The sequence below is a fragment of the Anabas testudineus genome, chromosome 18 (genome assembly GCF_900324465.2).
Source record: "Anabas testudineus chromosome 18, fAnaTes1.2, whole genome shotgun sequence".
In the NCBI taxonomy this organism is placed as follows: Eukaryota; Metazoa; Chordata; class Actinopteri; order Anabantiformes; family Anabantidae; genus Anabas; species Anabas testudineus.
In genome coordinates, this window is record NC_046627.1 from 29,479,418 (window position 1) to 29,497,085 (window position 17,668).

General features: G+C 43.4%; 2 protein-coding genes across 4 annotated transcripts; both read right to left on the minus strand.

The window, feature by feature from the left end:
- Positions 1–327: 327 nt before the first annotated feature.
- On the minus strand, positions 328–11,138 carry c18h4orf54 (chromosome 18 C4orf54 homolog). Of its 3 annotated transcripts, none has more exons than XM_026353361.1 (2): positions 6,475–11,138; positions 328–692 (listed from the first exon to the last, which is right to left on the minus strand). In XM_026353361.1, exon 1 carries the CDS (start codon positions 11,092–11,094, stop codon positions 6,484–6,486), a length of 4,611 nt encoding a protein of 1,536 aa, XP_026209146.1. In that variant the 5' UTR covers positions 11,095–11,138; the 3' UTR covers positions 328–692; positions 6,475–6,483. The 3 variants fall into 3 exon arrangements, with proteins under 3 accessions (XP_026209146.1, XP_026209145.1, XP_026209147.1); XM_026353360.1 differs by having other exon boundaries at positions 328–2,537; XM_026353362.1 differs by lacking the exon at positions 328–692 and adding an exon at positions 5,799–6,288.
- LOC113157735 (tripartite motif-containing protein 35-like) lies at positions 2,536–5,458 on the minus strand. Its single transcript, XM_026353363.1, has one exon. It carries the CDS (start codon positions 4,150–4,152, stop codon positions 2,737–2,739), a length of 1,416 nt encoding a protein of 471 aa, XP_026209148.1. The 5' UTR covers positions 4,153–5,458; the 3' UTR covers positions 2,536–2,736.
- Positions 11,139–17,668: the final 6,530 nt, after the last annotated feature.

The following is a 17,668-nucleotide window of genomic DNA, read 5'->3' on the forward strand; positions in this document are numbered from 1 at the left end:
CTGTTTAGCTTTACTGATGTTGGTAAGTTATGTTGAACGTTCACCTTGCTTCCAGTATTTATGCTAACCTAGGCTAACTACAGACTCAAGTTTTATAAGAAATCATATAGATGTAAAATAAAGTAAGTATTGCGTGTGCACCAAAGTGTTGAACTATTATTGCAGTAAAAACACTGCTAATTAATTTAAAGATGAACTCAGGATGGAAAAAAGTTAGAAAGACAAGTGAGTGTAGCACTTTTACTTGAGCTCCAATCTGAATGAGTGGTAACAAACAGGTTTTGCAAAAGGTTTTCATGTTTATTGATTTCTTTTATAATGCACAAACACATTTACAATCAGCATTAAAAGTACCATCCCTTTAAGAATAAGATATTTTTGACACTGTACATCATTGAAAAACCTCAAATCTGCCATCAGCATTTATTGGGCATATTTTCATTTCTGACAGGACACTATAAACATTTACATTTTTTAAATATTTCTCTTGATCCATCTAAAGTCAGGATCACCTCACCATGCACTCACCACTTCATTCCAAAATTCTCAAGCACCCTCACATACAATCTCTTCATACAAACTGACTTTCCTTTACCTTCGCAACATTTAATAACTTAATTTCAAAGCAGTTTAGAGTTCTAATTACTGCTAGTCCCAGTGCAGCATCCAATCATCCAGGCTCTCCATGTGACCTGTGAAAAAAGTATTTACACTTATACATAACGTCACTCTCTAAACGACAAATTTCAGGCAAAAAAAAGGAAAAGAAGTTCATGCCTATTTGAAAATTGCATGATTTTATTTGTCAGTTTGAACAAATTATCATTCAGAATCCCTAACCCTGTCAGCAGAACCAGTGAGTTGGAGAAGACCAGAGAGTTTACTGGCTGTCTTTGAAAATGTAAATAAAAATGTAAATTTGGTAGTTAGTTTACTGGAAGTGAGTGACCATCCATCAACATCACAGTCACTCTATTTAAAACTTTTTAAAAAGTTTCAAAGTATAATTCAAGGCTCTATTCATCTATCACTTACTTATACTAGTACCTAGCCATACATTTTGTTTGTCTGGGTGTTAAAATGGCTCTTTGCAGGGGTCATATGGTAAAAAAAAAAAATGCATGCAAACTGCATGTCATATTCAGAATTAACCCTGTCTCCTGGTGGGAGGGATGTGCAGGGCTAACAAACCATGCACCTGAGTTTGAGTCCACGCTCCTTTGTGTAATTGCTGTCTTAAGCAGGCAATTAAAATGGCTGTGTTTGAGAAATATCTTTCCTTTGCACTTAAATCTTAAAAAATTAAAATAAAATCTGTCCCATCTAACACTTGCATCTCATAGCAATAAAACTTTTCTGCTCACTTTAAGCTCACTTCTGCTCACATGATTTTTCTTTATAAAAATGTACAGGCACATTTCAGGGACTGCAGGGACCAGTTTTTTAAGCCACTAAAGGTCATAATTTGGGCACTTTAACAATAAAAAAAAAATGGCAAAGTAGTTTATTGTGTGAGTGGCTGATGGTCCCTCCATTACGTGCAGCAGTAATGTGGAGTGAAGATGTGCTGCAGAATCCAATTTCCCGACACAATGATTTATCTTCATATAGTGAGCATACTGAAAATAACAAATTAGATTATTATGAAGAATGTTTTTGTTTTTCTGCCATATGACCCCCATAATGTTTCTTCAAAAAAAGTTTCCAGAATTATGACAAAAAAAGATCAAAGATGGACTGACCAGCAGATCCACAGTCTGTGAACTATTATGTACAAAATAATAACAAGTCACTGTTAGTATATATTTCAGTCATATACAACACTAACGATGTCTACACTGTATTTCTGTCTTTCTGTTTCTTTCATCAATTTGATTTGATTTATTTTAATTGACAGGAGCAACAATATTTCTTAGTGATCTTACTCTTTTGAACAGTAGCATTATAACATGCAGTGGTAAATACTGATATTAAGCATTTTAAAGAAATCAGCATGACACTGCATAAACTGCAACACATAAGACAAGGTACGGTTAACATAATTGGTATAGCTACGTAGTTTTACAGTGTAGTCTTTGTTTAAAATATTATGTAATAACTTTGTGTAAATTGAAATCACGGTTGTGATTATTTCTTTCATCAATCATAAATACTATCATCTGTTGGAGCTCAGATAGCAGGTAGCCTTAGTGGTTTCTCCACAGGTACTTTAACATCTAAAAGTAAATTACAAAACAAATTATAATAAAATCATATATTACAACTGACTTGCTTAAAATCAGTGTAGAATCAGAATCAGTGTAGGTTAGGGTAAGATTAGTGTGGGAGAAATGTCAGTTATATTTAAGCTGTTTCTAAAATCTGAAGATGAAATATATACTTTACACACCTTCCACAAAGTAGAGCAGGTAAAACAGGATGTAAATATAAGTTCTGATATAAAACCTAAAAACAATATCATGCCCAGCCAATAAAAAACATAGCACAATGAAGAGACTGAAAACCAGAGCAGTCCAGCATCCACTCAGAGTTCAGCCCTGTGGGGAACCAAGAAAGCACAGTTGAACAATAGTTTAAACATTAACAGCTGAAACTCTTACACCTAAAGAGTCACATTTTCCCTTCTGCTGTTTAAAGCTCACTCAGACGGACAGGTAAAAGTAATATACCATAGCAGTACTACACTGAGATGAGTCTCATTATCATCATGATCACCCTGACGACCATTATTAACATCTAAATATCTAATTGTAGAGTTACCCTGACAGGTGTAATCTTCAGTGGCTTTGGATTTAAAGTGTTAATGTAGGGATACAGCCTCTCAGTGAAAGTCTGGGAGAAAGTGTACATGTTTGTGTTTGTATGTGGGTCAGAGAATGACAGTTTTCCTCTGTTCCAGTCCAGATGCACTCGGATCCTCTGGATCGGGGACCTCACAGACAAAATTCTGTCTGTATACGATGAAGCACATGCTCTGTATTTACCATCTTGGAACCATATTTCCCAGTATCCAGGCACAATCTTTCCCTGACTCTGGATAGATTCTCCTATCACACCCACCGCCCAGTTTGCATCATTTCTAACTTCAACCTCCCAGGTATGAGTCCCTGAGTTAAAGCCTGTACATCCAAGGACAGTATTGTAGTCTTCAAATCTTTCGGGGTTTCTCGGAAGCTGTCTTTCTGTTTCTGGTGTTGTATATCTCACACCAGTCAGACTGTCAGTCAGGATAAGGTTTGAATTAGCAGTGTTAGGATCCAGAATCACAGGACTGTAGGAGACCGTGTCCTTCATCTTGTTCCAAATGTTAAAAGCAAGGTTGCCCACATGTTTTGCCATGTCTATCAAAGCTCCCGAGCCCAGCTGCGGGTCATCGAGCATGGGGCGCTGCTGGACTCTTACCATTGCAGCCTTGTATTTCTGCAGAAATGACACGTCCTCAGTTTTGAGTTCCTTCTCTGTAGCTCTGATTGTTTCTGACAGAGCTGCTATGTCTTTACTCAGAGCCTTGATTTTCTTCTTCATCACCTGACTCTTCTTCTTCTCTTCCCTCCTCAGTGCGGTGATCCTGGCTTCTTCTTCTTTTTGTAAAAACTCCTGAAGCTTCTTAAACTCATCCTTAATCTGCCTCTCTGTGTGTTGAGCCTGGACCTTGATGTGTTCTGCTGCTTGATCCCAGTTAACCTTAACTTTATGAAATTGCTCCAGTGTCTCCTGTAATGGTGTTAGCGATTTCCTGAGACTTTCCCTGTTGTCCTGTGCAGCTTCATCAATGGATCTGAATCTGTGGTTTGTGTGTGTTTTTGAATCTCGACAGATGAGACACACCGGCTGCTGGTGGTTCACACAGAAGAGCATTAGTTTTTCAGAGTGCAAACTGCAGAGAGCCTCAGACTGGACCGAAGCTCTCTCTTGTATAGACTGTTCCTGTAGAAAGGCTTCACACTGTTTTTTCAGAGCCAAGTTGAATTGTGGGTCACTTTTTGGAGATCGTCTTTTACAAACTGGACAGTTATGAATCGGTTGTTCTGCCCAGCAGGCCTGCAGACAGTCTTTGCAGAAGCTGTGGCTGCATGACAGCACAACAGGATTTTCAAAAATGTCCAAACAGACCAGACAAGTATAATCTTCCTTTGATGAACAAAAAGCCATGTCCTCCCGTACAAACAAACACACCAGGCAGGCAGTGCATAAACAAGGAAATAATTGTTGTCAGCAAAGAGTCACGTTCACTATCACAGAATCTCCTTTAAAAAAAAGTATATTCAGTCATCACCAAGCTCAAGCAGCAGTAGACCAGTATTCCCAGTTGTCCCAGTATTCCTTACTGTATTCAAGTGGAAGTGGTGAGTGTGAATCCTATGATCCTTTTCTCAGTATCTGTCTTGCTCCTCAGAAACAAACAAACAAAAATTTCCTGGTTTCTCTCCTGACAGTCAGTAAAGGGAGGAGTCTTGTCAGGAAATTTATTAATTCTACCAAAAAAGAAAAAAACTTTCCATTCTGTCTGTTTAAAGCTGAAAACACACCGGGTGTATGGTTCAAACAGGGAAATACTGGACTCAACATCACAATGACCTTTGACCTAAACTACCAAATGTCATTTGTCCCTACCCTCTGCTACAAAACAGCCAAGAGCGCTTTACAACATACAACATCGCAAATACAGAGATGTGCTTCAGTTCTCACATAAAGACATACAGGTTACAACAGACACGTGGACGAGATTAAAATGTCTTGGTTTGGCCCAGTGTTGCCTCAGCCTGCTCCGTCCAGGAGTTTGTGCACCTACATGCTACATGAACATGTCTTGTTCAGTAACATCAACATTAATATGCCTCTCTTGGTCATTTTCTGCCTCTTTTACTCAAGTATACAGTATTTTACAGGGGTTTTCCATCTGTTCCATATAATTTCAAATGGCCAACGTCCATTGAAAGGCATCAGACTCCAGACTATCTGTTTACTTTATAAACATAACTGAGCCCTCCAGAATGTGGCTGCCATTCTAAGATGAGAAGGGGAACTCCAAATGTTCGGGCGAGTGCAGCTGAGGCTATCTGCTGCTATGTTGCACGCTGTGTTTATGTAAATGCTGATCAGAGGCCATGTGAACCTGGCTTCTCACTCTCTCTGTCTTTAAATGACTGCTCCTATAAAAAGCCGACTGACCCCGCTGCGACTCCAAGCTGCCAGGCAGCGTCTTGACATCTTGCAGCAGCTGAAACTTTGCGTGTATACACATAACAAACGCCTGCCATCGCCTGACCTTTCACACCTGTGCACACCATGCCACATTCAACACCTATCCCATGAAAAATATTATATCAGTTTAATCCTCTGTGTATCAGCTGTGATATCATATTTCACACACCAGCTTGTGAGTGCAAGAGGCTGCTGAGGTGCTCAGCTGCAACCTTTACAATCACATCGTGTCTCTTCCTTTTTATGCAAGTTGAATCCTGATTGGTTTCATTGGTCAAGTCCTCGTCCACAAACTGCAGCGGGTGCTGGAGGGTGCTCCACTAATCCACTCCTAATACAAGTTTATTTATTTCATTTTAGAATTCAACTTTCCTCAGTAACATTGATTTCCCTATCCTGTTTTCAGTTAGGACACAGTGCAAAACTTTGATATAAACAGACAATCACAGATGAAATGAATCTGTTTCAAAGTGCACTGAATGTATTATTGAGTTTGGTTAATATAAAGCCTTCCACATTCATTAATATACTTATTTATTTTATTGTGTTATATTGCTTTTTATTTGCATCCTTTAAAATCATTTTGTTATTTATTTATTCTATTTTCATTTCAATTGTAGGTCACATTACCAATAAGTTTTGCCATGATGAAGTTTTTTCAGACTGGGGAAAAATTTAGTTTGAGTTTGGAAAAAGAGCTTTTTAAAATCAAAACTACTGTTTTGTTTTGTTTTTTTTACCTGAGCATATGCAGGAAAAGAGTCTTAGAAGGTTTTCAATGGAGCTGCCAGATGCTGCACAACTCTGCCTGTGCTAAAGGTTCTTCATTTATCACATACCAAATACCTACCTCCATCTGACACTAGTATGGGTGGCACCAGGGGGTCCAATCAGATTTGTGGCAGGTGTCACCCCTGACCACACCTCTGATCCGATGCATTGAGGCCATATTATATTATTGTGTTCATATGTTGTGTTGATAGAACAGAACTTGGTTCTAGATATAACCTCACTGTGTGTGATTGGATGTGGAGCTTGTGATATGAGTTGTCTAAGTCATCTGTGATGTTTTCCATTGACACCCTAATGTAGAATATTATAGGACACATTAAACCAAATATACTTTTACCTAGAACATATAAATACTGTATATTTATCATGTTATTCTAATACTACCAATTCTGGCACCATGTGATACAAGGCATCATCATGATTAAAACCACCTGTATGTAAACCTAATGCACCAGTTGAACAGTCAGAGCGACTCACCTGTCCACTTCATCTGTGCTCCACCACAAAGCTCATGGTGGTCCCATCAAACGAGGGAGGGGCAATGATCCGGGGCCCCTGCTGCGAAGTGATGCTGATGACAGGCTGCTTGACACTGGAGAAGCCCTGTGGCAGCCTGTTGGGGGCAGCCTGCTGTTGAGCCCTGGAGGCTGCCTGCTGAGACTTTCCAGTAGCCATGTAAAAAGGGCTCTCCATGTACATGCCCTCAGTGTGCTGAGCGGACGCTTTCTCCCCACTCTCCACCTCGGGTTGCACCGACATCTGTGACTGCACCAGCGTCCGGGCTGGGATCACTGAGGGTGTAGGCATGAAGCCCGGGTAGATCATGTAGGTGTGTCCATATGCTCCTGGGCTGAGGGCTAAAGGTGAGATGGGCATGTGCACAGGGGTCATGGGAGGTTGGGGCATAGGTACATCCACATACTGACCAGTTTCTGGGTCAAAGAGCCGCTTGGTGGTCGGCTGCACAGGAGTGTCCACAAGGTAATAGTTTCCAGTGGTGGGGTCCAAAAGCATCTTCCTCTGGGTGGCTTGGAAGGGGTCCAGGGTGGGAGCAGGTGTGATGGCTGGAGAGAAGCAGTAGACTTGTGGCTGATTGGTGGATATGCCCAAAGGCAAGGAGTGGTAAATGGTGGCAGATGGGATCTCTGGTGAGCATGTCTCCATTACGATGCTGGAGCGTTTAAGGGTCTGGCTGAGGTCCTCTGTGTTGGATCCCACGTGTCCTGGAGGAGTGCTTGGGTATGTCTGGGAGGCGAACGTGTACACTGGTGTTTTATCAGCTGGCGACTGTTTGTTGCTGCTAGCATGAGTCTTGACAGGAATGGTTAAGTAGTTCTCGCTGTCACCCGACGTGCCTGAAAGCTCCTGCGCTGATCTGTCCACCTCCTTGGATTCATCTCCTTCGTGCCCACTTGGCCACATCTGACTGATTTTTAACGACACGGGCAGTTTGGACGAGGTTGGACCAGCATTTCTGGTGCTGGAAGGTGTTTGCGTGGTGACGTGCGCCTGTGGTGTCTTTGCACTTGTGGCTGCTCTAAGGTTAGAGCTGAGGCTGAACAGATTTTTCCTCCCTGATGTGCTGCTGCTGGATTGCAGTGACTTAGCAGCCAGCCTGTCGTCACGGCCACCGGATGTCTGAAAGGACTTGAATGGGTCTCTGTCCTCCCGTCTCAGCAAGCTGTCAGCGCTGGGGGATGCCGCTGGTGGCGTCCTGTCCATGTTGGGATAGGAGTCTCTTCTGACTGTCCTGTCAGTGGACTCTTTGGCTCCTTCCTCCTCGGGCCCTTCGTGCTCCTCACTGGCTAGCAGTGACAGCACATGGCTGTCTGTCAGGGGCAGGGGCTTGTTCCTCCTTTTCCATTCATTTTTCTCAAACACATACAGCTGCTCCATGGTTTTCACAGCAGCCTGCAGTTTTTCCAGAGCCACCTGGTTCAGCACCTTTGATTCTGGTTTCTTATCTGTCAAATCTGACATCTTTTCCTGTTTCCTTGATGCTATTTTGCTTTCGATTCTCAACCCACTGTCTCCCTCTGGGCAGTTATTTGAAGCACCCATGGGTGTTCTCCCTGTTGCCCTTTGCAGCAGGGCGCCTTTAGCGCCCTCTGGACTCGATCTGTCCGTGTCCAACAGCTCTGGCTTGGACAAGTCCAGATTTCCACATTGTTTTCCGTGACTGTTTGTATTGACAGACTGACACTTGATCACTATGGGGGACACAGAGTTTGGATTTCTAGGGGGCATTTGCTTCTTTTGCTCTGAATGACCTTCAGCAGAGGCAGCGTTGCTTTTATTGTCGTTGTTGTCCAGAGAAACAAAGTGATAGGAGCTTTTAACCAGTTTCCGCACGTCTCTCACCTGGTGAATCGGCGTCTGCAGCTTCCCTTTATTATCTCGAATGTCTCTGACCAAGAAATGTGGCACTTTGTCTGAACACTCACCCTTCAGCGCTGCAGCCTTACAGCCTATATTAGGAGCGCGCAGCTTGGAGACGCCGAAAGGCTCCGTTTTATTCTCTCTAACGCTTCTTAAGTTGATTTTTATTTCCGGGGATTTGGACGTAGTGACAGGTTTTGAGTCTGCGACGTATAAAGTGTTGTCAGATCGCACTTTTATCCCGCATTCGTCTCCACATGGGGAATAATCCCTGCTCTGCAGCTGCTGCTCCACCTCTCCGTCACTGGACAGCACCTGGATACTTGGCACAAACAAATGGGACATTTTAGTCAGTTTGCCTCTGTCCTGGTCCTGGTCTTCCTCGGCCTCTCTGTGGTCAGCTGAAGGCGGCTTCTCCTCGGGACTTTTAGCGTTTTTATGAGCCTTTTGAAACTCTAGCTCTTCGTCCTTCCAGCATCTGAACGCGCTATTTTGGCTGCGAAGCAGCGTGCTTCTACACGCTTCCAATGCGCCTTTTTTAGTATCGATTCCAGCTTCATTTGTCGGCTCCAAATTAGTTTCTGGTGCGGGAGCGGTGTCGTCTCGTCTCCGAGAGTCGCTCTTGGCATCACATGAGCCGCTGTCAACAATGTCCCCTAATTCATCCAAGCACATTATGGCGTAGTCCGAGCCGCTCTCGGAGACCTTGGAGCCCTGTCTGTGCAGCTCCCTGCTCCCCTTCCCTCTGTGGCTGTCGCTCTCCTGGTGCACAAGGCACGGAGAGGGCGCCTGGTGCGGCTCTCTGATCTCCCCTCGTTCCATCCTGCGCTCCTGCTCGAACTGCATCTTTTTAGAAATCACATTTTTTAACAGGCTTGAGGCAAATATGGCCTTCTTGTGCGCGTCTTCCATGGTTTTTGAGTGCGGCTTGCTGGCCCCTCTTCTCTGGCCGCTTGGCAAATTGTTGGTAACTTCATCTGTGGAACGTGATCCTGCTGCGTTTTGCGCAAAGTTAGCGCGCCTTTCTCCCCCAGACATTCCTGATGTGACATTACAACGAAAATTCAGAGTCTCTGTGAGTCTGATCACTCCACTGTGGCCCTCACTGAATTTGCCCATCAGCTCTATTTGCTTGGTAGAAGACGAGGCTCTGTGGGGGTTGCCATTCAGAGTGAGGATCTTGCTGGGGGGTGGTTTGATGCTTGCCAGTGCAACGCCCCTAGAATCTCTATTGTCTATGTTTTGGGCTATTTCAAACGAGGCCGTTTTGTTTTGATGGGAACCAGCACTTTGGTCCAGTCCCCGTGACACGTTCACGTTCCCATATTTCAGGTCGACAAACGTGGACCACCTGTTCATCCCTATCCCGCGCTCTGATGCGGAGGACTCACTGGAGGTGCTGAAATTAATGGCATCGATGTAAGGATAAGCCAAGCTCTTGAATGCTCTGGCTGTCAGGTTGCGCACCTCCTTGTCAGCGTCGTCCAGCTCGCTGACAGCGCTGGACGCGCCGCTGGAATACTCGGTGACCTCTTTTCCCCTCAATTTGCCGCCAAAGTGCAAGCGTCCGGGCGCGGCTATGCAACACTTCGCCCTGTCACACAGCGTCTCTGTCTTCCCATCAACTCCCCTAAACACATAGCGACTCATGTCCCCGGAGCGCCTGGCATGATAAAGAATACTTTCCTGTTCTTGGATGTTGCCAGGGTCATTTATAGCTCGAGAAGTGGTTCTGATTGACAGGTGGATCTGCCCCCCACCGTTGCCACGGCGCTGCTGCAGCTCCTGCTCCTCCTGCTGCTCCTGCAGCTCCTGCTGCTGGGGCTTTGACACACTCTCATCTGAGCTGGTGAACTTGGACGCGTCGCCCGGATCACTTTCCAGCAGAGTGCTGACTGCGGCTGTTGCTGCGCCCCGAGTGTGAGGCTGGCGGGCGTCCCCCCTCTCCCCTACAGCCCCGTCGCCGTCCAAAGAGGCGTAATCGACAAAAGAGCACACCTGGTTATCATCCTCCACGTCCCAGCTGTTGGAGGAGCCCACCCCGAGGTCGTATTCCGTGTCATGATCGGACAGCTCCGACAGCTGGATCTCGTGCGTGGTAATGTAGTGAGACTCGTCCTCCGTTGCGCACGGGATGCAGTCATCAGAAAGCACCAAACTAACATCATCATCATCCTCATCAGACTCATATGACTCGCGTCTCCCGCTCAGGTGACTGTCACTGCGGTGGAACTCCTCATCTGTGTCTCTGCTCTTCTCTTCTTTCTTGGTCACCTCGGGCTGCGTTATGACGCGCGCGCCTTTGTCTCCCAATTTGAGGCAATCCTGTAAGTCTGCGGAACTCTGAGGAACTAATGGTGACGTAGGATGAGAGAGACCCTCCTCGACAGCTTCTGCACTTTTCCCAACTCCGGCGTCTTCTCTCGTTTTAGTTTTAATCTCGGTTTCAATCGACATCTTGTGGTTCGGTTCCGTTACGCGCAGAGCTCCGTTGTTACCGCTGTTAATGAGGACAGACATGAGGCTGATTTCACCAAAGCGACCGCCTTCCTTGGTCTTTGCTCTGTCTTCCTTCGCGACCACTGACTCCAAATCGACGTATCTGCTTTCGTCTTGCTTCTCCGGGGCATCCTCCTCTCCGTGCCTCGGCTCTCGGGTCAGATCTTTCACCTCCCGGGGAGTCACCGGCGTATCCAAACAGCTTTGCTCGGTCTTCATGGCTGAAGTTTTAGGTTTTGCTTACATTTGCTATCTGGACGCAAAGAAACGGCAGAGATGGAGCCCCCCACCCCCACCCCCAGGGTTCCTGCGTCCTCCAGGCAGAGATTTTGCTGTGCGTAAAGCTCCTGCGCTCTGACAGTAGACAGTCACTCTGATGACACGGAAGCGCTCCAGACATTCTTGCTCAGCGCCGAGTATCTAAAAAGGACCAGAGATATTACTAACTACTGTCTAGGCCACACGGTTCTCAAGCTGAGGTTCGCGGACCAATAAGTCGTTGAAATCATTTTTTGATGGGGGAACGTTGAAGAATCAGACTGGACAGAAAATTTTATTCCACTATTATTACATTTAAATTGCTTCAAACGTGTCTCTAGGAAATTTCTAAACAACATTCATATATATGGGGATAACATTACGCAATATACCCCCCCCCCCCCCCCCCCCCCACCCCCCACACACACACTTTATGCAGACATTTATACACTTGTCATATTACACCAATACAACAACATCAATATAACTATTGATACATAATATGCAAAAAAACTAATAAAGACAAACAAGGTGAAGTTAAATGAAAAAGAAAATAGAAGCTGTTGCTTTTGCTATTAACCATATATTTCTAACAGGAGAAGAGCCAAATTAAGGAGCAACGGATGACACCTTATGTTGTTTCACTACAGGATGGGAACATTTTCCACATTCAGCTCCAGCTGGTATGACAGTCTACATGAGATCAATTCAATTCAGTTTATTTATCTAGCAGCAAATCACAACAGAAGTCATGTTAAATTTAGAGAGGGTGTCTTTCTCCTGAACCTGAACTAGAGTTAACATGACTCCAATTAACTGTAACTCAAAATAACACTGTTGTCATCTTAAACCTGAGATTTTTAGCTTTAATCAAAGGTATCAATTAAATCATCACACCGGAACTACCCAGCAACTACTGTCCATGATTAATACTGAATACAGCAACCAGAAAATATGATATGTCTATGGAACTGTGGATTCAGTATTAGGAATGAATTGTGGCTTTTTTGGGCAGGATGTCCAGTGTGACTGATTCTGTTAGTGCACAAAGTTAGCAGTGCCCATACCTAAATCCAAACATGCACTGCTGCAATGAATTTACTGAATAAGAACACGAGTATAAAAAACTGTAACACATGAGTCAGTAGAAAATCTATCACCATAATATTACTTCTAAACATTATGTTTATGAAAATCTGCAGCATCTTCACACAGAAACAGGAAGACATTCCCTCAAACCAGTCCTGAGATGTTGCATTCACAAGAATGGGAAGGCTGAGGTCACAGTGATGTTGAACTTTGACCTTTGGCCACCAAAATATAATCAGTTCATCGTTCAGTCCAAGTAGACATAAAATACAGACATGGAAAACCCAGAATCATAATACTTGTGCCCAGCATGGAGACATAAAAACCCACAATGCATTTGGGGGAGTTCAACCCAGTGCTGCCCTCCTGTGAGCAGAGTGAGACTCAGTCAGCTCATTTCAAAGATACTTCACATTTTAATTCCTGGCTGGAGACATTATGTCTTTTCCTGGAGAGAATTTCAAATGAAATTTGCCAAGACATAGACTAAAGGATGAACTCATTAGATTTTGGTGGTTAAAGGTCAAAGGTCACTGCGACCTTATGTCTAAACCATTCCTATGAACATGATATGTGAGGACCACTTCTTCAAATTTGGAACAAATGTCTAAATAAACTTGTACTTAAGCATAACTGATCAAAGTGACTGAGAGGGCTCCACGACGTGTGCGTGTAGGACCCAGAGCTGCCGTTTGGGCGTCCACAGCAGGATCACAGGCCAACAGCTAACATTTCCATGCAGACAGACAGTGGCTGTTTTCAAAAATACACATGAAGCTCAAATATAGGCACGTGACAGAATGTAGAAACTGCTGCTCTGTGAGACAGGAGCGGGGTTTGCGACACCTCAGATGATGACTGTGTGCCACATAAACACCCAAGTGGCAACAAGTCGCCAACAACACTCCCCCATGAGAAGTGAGCCGCTGTGCACGTTTGCCTGTTGGAGCTCTCAGGTTTGTGTGGGAGCTGGTTTAGGATCCGGTTTAGGATCCATGGATCACCTGGAGGCTGTGAAAGATGTCAGAGGTTTCAAAACATAAAACAAGTCAGTGTGAAGGGGTTAATCTGTCATTGATTTTCTTAAAGGAGCAACGGATGACACCTTATGTTGTTTCACTACAGGATGGGAACATTTTCCACATTCAGCTCCAGCTGGTATGACAGTCTACATGAGATCAATTCAATTCAGTTTATTTATCTAGCACCACATCACAACAGAAGTCATGTTAAATTTAGAGAGGGTGTCTTTCTCCTGAACCTGAACTAGAGTTAACATGACTCCAAAAGAATTAGACGCTGAAATGTTCCTGTGGAGTTTAACATAGTGTGTAGTGTTTAACTGTGTGAACACATTTATAATATTGAGCTGTGTGGTAACATGGTCAGGTTCAGTCTGGTGCCCGGAGAACATTTCCAACTTTAGAAGAAGCGTGGTTGATGTTGACTGCGCTGGAAAAGGTTACAAAAGAACATCTAAAGAGTTTGGACTCCGGCAGCCGACTGTCAGGCAGAGGGTTTCCTGTCCCTGGGACTGATCGACCGACAAAGGTCACACCATGAGCAGCGTCTGGAATCCTGCTTTTCCAGCCAGAACTGATGAAACCTTTGAGATGGAGGGGGAGATGTCTTCAAGAACCTAAAACAAGTCCAGGTGCCACAGAACATGACCATGACCTGGATGAATGAGAAGTTTCAAACGTTGTAATATATATAAAACTAGTTAGAGTAGTTTTGTTTTAGTTTTAGTATGTGAAGCCGCTCCAGCAGTAGCTCCAGTTACTGAAATACACGTTCATTGGACTGAAAATATAAGTATAACTAACGGACCGTGGGTGTGTGTCCAGCATATAGTGCTTTGAAAATGCGAAACCTTTCTAAAATCCGTATCAACATCGCAACAATGGATCATATAACTATGTTACATGAAATCATTTTCAGCTTCTCCTCACTCTGTTCAGTCTCTTTATGTATTTATTAAATTCCATTAAAGCTGGGTTCATCCCCGCACCCTGAACTCACCACCAGGCTATGAAGGGTCTGCTGTTGGTGAGCAACAAAATCTCCCTCCACCAGCTGTGCTACAGTAGAAACTGAGTGAGAAACCAGAGATGAGCCTGAGCTTAACTGAGTGAAACTGTGCTCTGCTTGTGTCTAAGTCAGGCAGCGCGACAGCAGACGTCTCTAGGACGAGTCTGTGCTTCACCTTCTTCTGAAAACATGTCAGAAGAACAAAGTAATCACAAATATTATGTTATCATTCTTTTGAAATGAACCTCAAGTGAGTCAGGTTGACATCACACAGCACTTTGACCTACTATGACCAGACATTAGCACATACATGCAACATGTGCCTGAACATACTATACATATATATACTGCATATATAACATATATAACTTATAACTATAAACTGTATCATGGGGTACGTATCCAAGTGTAGTGCATATACTGTTTCCTGTTGCCACTGATGGTTGTGCAAGAAATTGAATCAACTTCAATGTCCCCAAGCAGTCAGTGTACACTGGGAAGGGAAGTGAATTCATTATAACTGTGTTGGACATGTGGCACAGCTGAGATCATAAGGACCTTCATGTGAAAAGTAGAAATTAATAAATATATAAAGAAATGAAAGTGAGAAGAAATAAATGAAGAAATAAAGAAAAAAATAAATAAGTGGAGAAATATAAAACAATGGCTTTAACTACATGTAGAAATAAATAACAGTGAAGATATTAAAATATATAAATAATGTGGAAATTAAAAACATGAAAATACATTTTGAATAAATACACTTATTTCTACAAGTATTTGTTTATGCGCCTGTGTCCTACATCCTAGATCCTGCTGCTACTGCATTCAAAATCAAGGTTTGATGAACGCTGCACATGTGTTTGTGAAAATATGATTTCTCACGTGTGAGATTAGACGAGCACACGAGGGAGTGAACCCAGGACTGGGACAGTCAGCTGCGTTTAGCTTTTAGGTGAAATTCCAGCAGCCTGCAGAAGAGCAGTTCAGTTGTTGCTACGGACATTGACCGGAGCTGAATTAGTGTAAACCCAGCCGCACAAACGGGATATATTTAGTGCCCTATTTTAGAGAGACGGCCTGGTGACTGCTCGTCTTGAGGAGATACAGTTACTTGTGGAGTCCACATTAAAACAGCAGGCGCTCTATCATGTCAGGCCATTAGTCAAAACGGATTAAGAAGGCGACATAAGTGGTTAACGAGGAGAGTGCACTGATACACATCCACTACTACCTCTAGTGCAGTCCCTGAACACACATCTCCATAGCAACTTAACTATATACAGGACACCTCATCTACAGAGTACACAGGATACTGACCAGTGAGTAGTGTACTGTTAAATATCTGTCTCCTGATGTCTTCTTTAGCTACCACACTTATCTTAGTCATGATTAAAGGGCAGCTCCGCTGATTTTACACTTGAGGATCAATTTACCCACAAGGAAAATTACTACTCAGCCTGAACTGGCTCCCACATATCAAACACACAGTCAGGTCCTTATCTGTGTGGAGAGTGACACAGCGTTGGACACCACCTATCAACATGTGCTTAATATAACCACAACTGTAATTGTCTGTGTTAACACTTACAAATCCTTTGTAGTCAATAACTATCCGATGTTAGAACCCATAGGTGTCACCACATGCTGGCTTTCTTGCCTGGTGATGCTTTGCTTTGTTTTTCACGGGTTTTTCTCTTCAGTCTTGCAGAACGTTTCACTTCTTTACCTTGAAAATCCTCAGTCCGCTTCACATCACTGTGCGTCTGCACCATCAAGCACTGTCCAGTGAGTTTTGAAAAATTTGGCTGAATCAGAACAGATAATATAGATCAAAACACTTAATTTCACCAGTGCTCCCTTCATCATATTGCTTCAGTAGAATGGACCCAAACTTTATGCATGTGTGACCTTTTGACAGTCACACATGCATATACCATAACACCACCTCCACCACCAAATCTCCATCTCCAAACGCTTCTCTTTCAAGAACCACAATTTGAATGACACATCTGGCCATTGAACAAGGTTGAAATGATGCAAAACCTGGACTGTCCAAATACTTCTGGACGGCCTGCACGTAACTGAGGTTAAACCAGTTCCATGCAGATTTCTGTCACACACCTTTGTCCGTGGCCGAACACTAACACAGGGTTCCTGAGTGCAGCACCGCATCTGATACAGAAAATGAGCTGTAATTTCAGGATGGAGGATACGATAGTGCTAACAACTCGCCGAGCTCCTGAGACCTTCAGTCCAATCTGTTTTCCATCTGTCTCTGGCCATCGGCGCAGAGAGGGGGCACAGATAATGAAAGGTTAGATGTGATTATATTTAACCTGAGTTCTCCTCGATTCCCTGCCTTAGACTGGAGACTCTGCTCTAGCTGCTACATATGTTGCCACTTTAGTAGCTGTGACATAACAGCTATGTTTTTAGGTGAGGCTGGAGGTTTGGAATCTGTGTTATAACAACAACTCTATGAAGACGCTGAAAGCTCTGGGTACGAGGCTTCAGAGGCCTCAGTGTTCATGAAGATTAGACTGAGATGAAATGTGTCTGAATATACTATAAACGGTTATTTTATCTTGATTGAAGTATCTTCCAGAGCTCAGGTCGTCCCTCTTGTGGCCCCTTCCCTCTTCTACCCCCCACACTACCTGTTGCACTTGTGAATGTGCACAGTGAAACGTTGTGGACTATTGTAACCACATTAGAACAGCAGGAGTTGAACTTTCATAGACATAGTTTGGAGACGTGTGTGACCTTCGCTCAATGCTTGTTGTATTCACAGTGACCTGTTTCTGATGTCTTCAATCCATTGGTGTTGTGTGCATGATGAATTGATCCTTTCCACCACTAGAGGGCAGTACACACTGTTTAATCCATGACAGTCTGCATACATGTTACCATCTAACACAGTCTAAGCTATTAAATACACATACATTCAATGTCTGAACATTGAAACTGTTCAAGTTACTACAGAAAATGTGATTTGTGCAAATGAAAAATCCGTGAACAGATGATGGAAGTCTCTTTGAGATCATTTTTGATCCTGTTTGCAGATGTTTGTGGTAATTTTGTGTCTCCTTACTAAATGTGACTATTTAATGAGAAACATTACCATTTCCACAATACAGAGGCCTCAGGCCACAGTAGAACCATTTGAGTATCGATCCACGTGTCCAGCCAAAGGCCTAAATGCATTATGTGCATCATATGCAGCAGCTTAGGACCCCATGGCTGCCTAACTTAACAATAATCAAAATGTACACATTTCTTCAGGTTTAAATATTATTTAAAGTCATTATTACATCTGATTGTCCAAAAACTATTAAAAAACTTAGACACTGCTGTTATATTGTTTGACATGTTCTTTCATCCCCATGAACACAAACTGTTGTTTACTTTGACT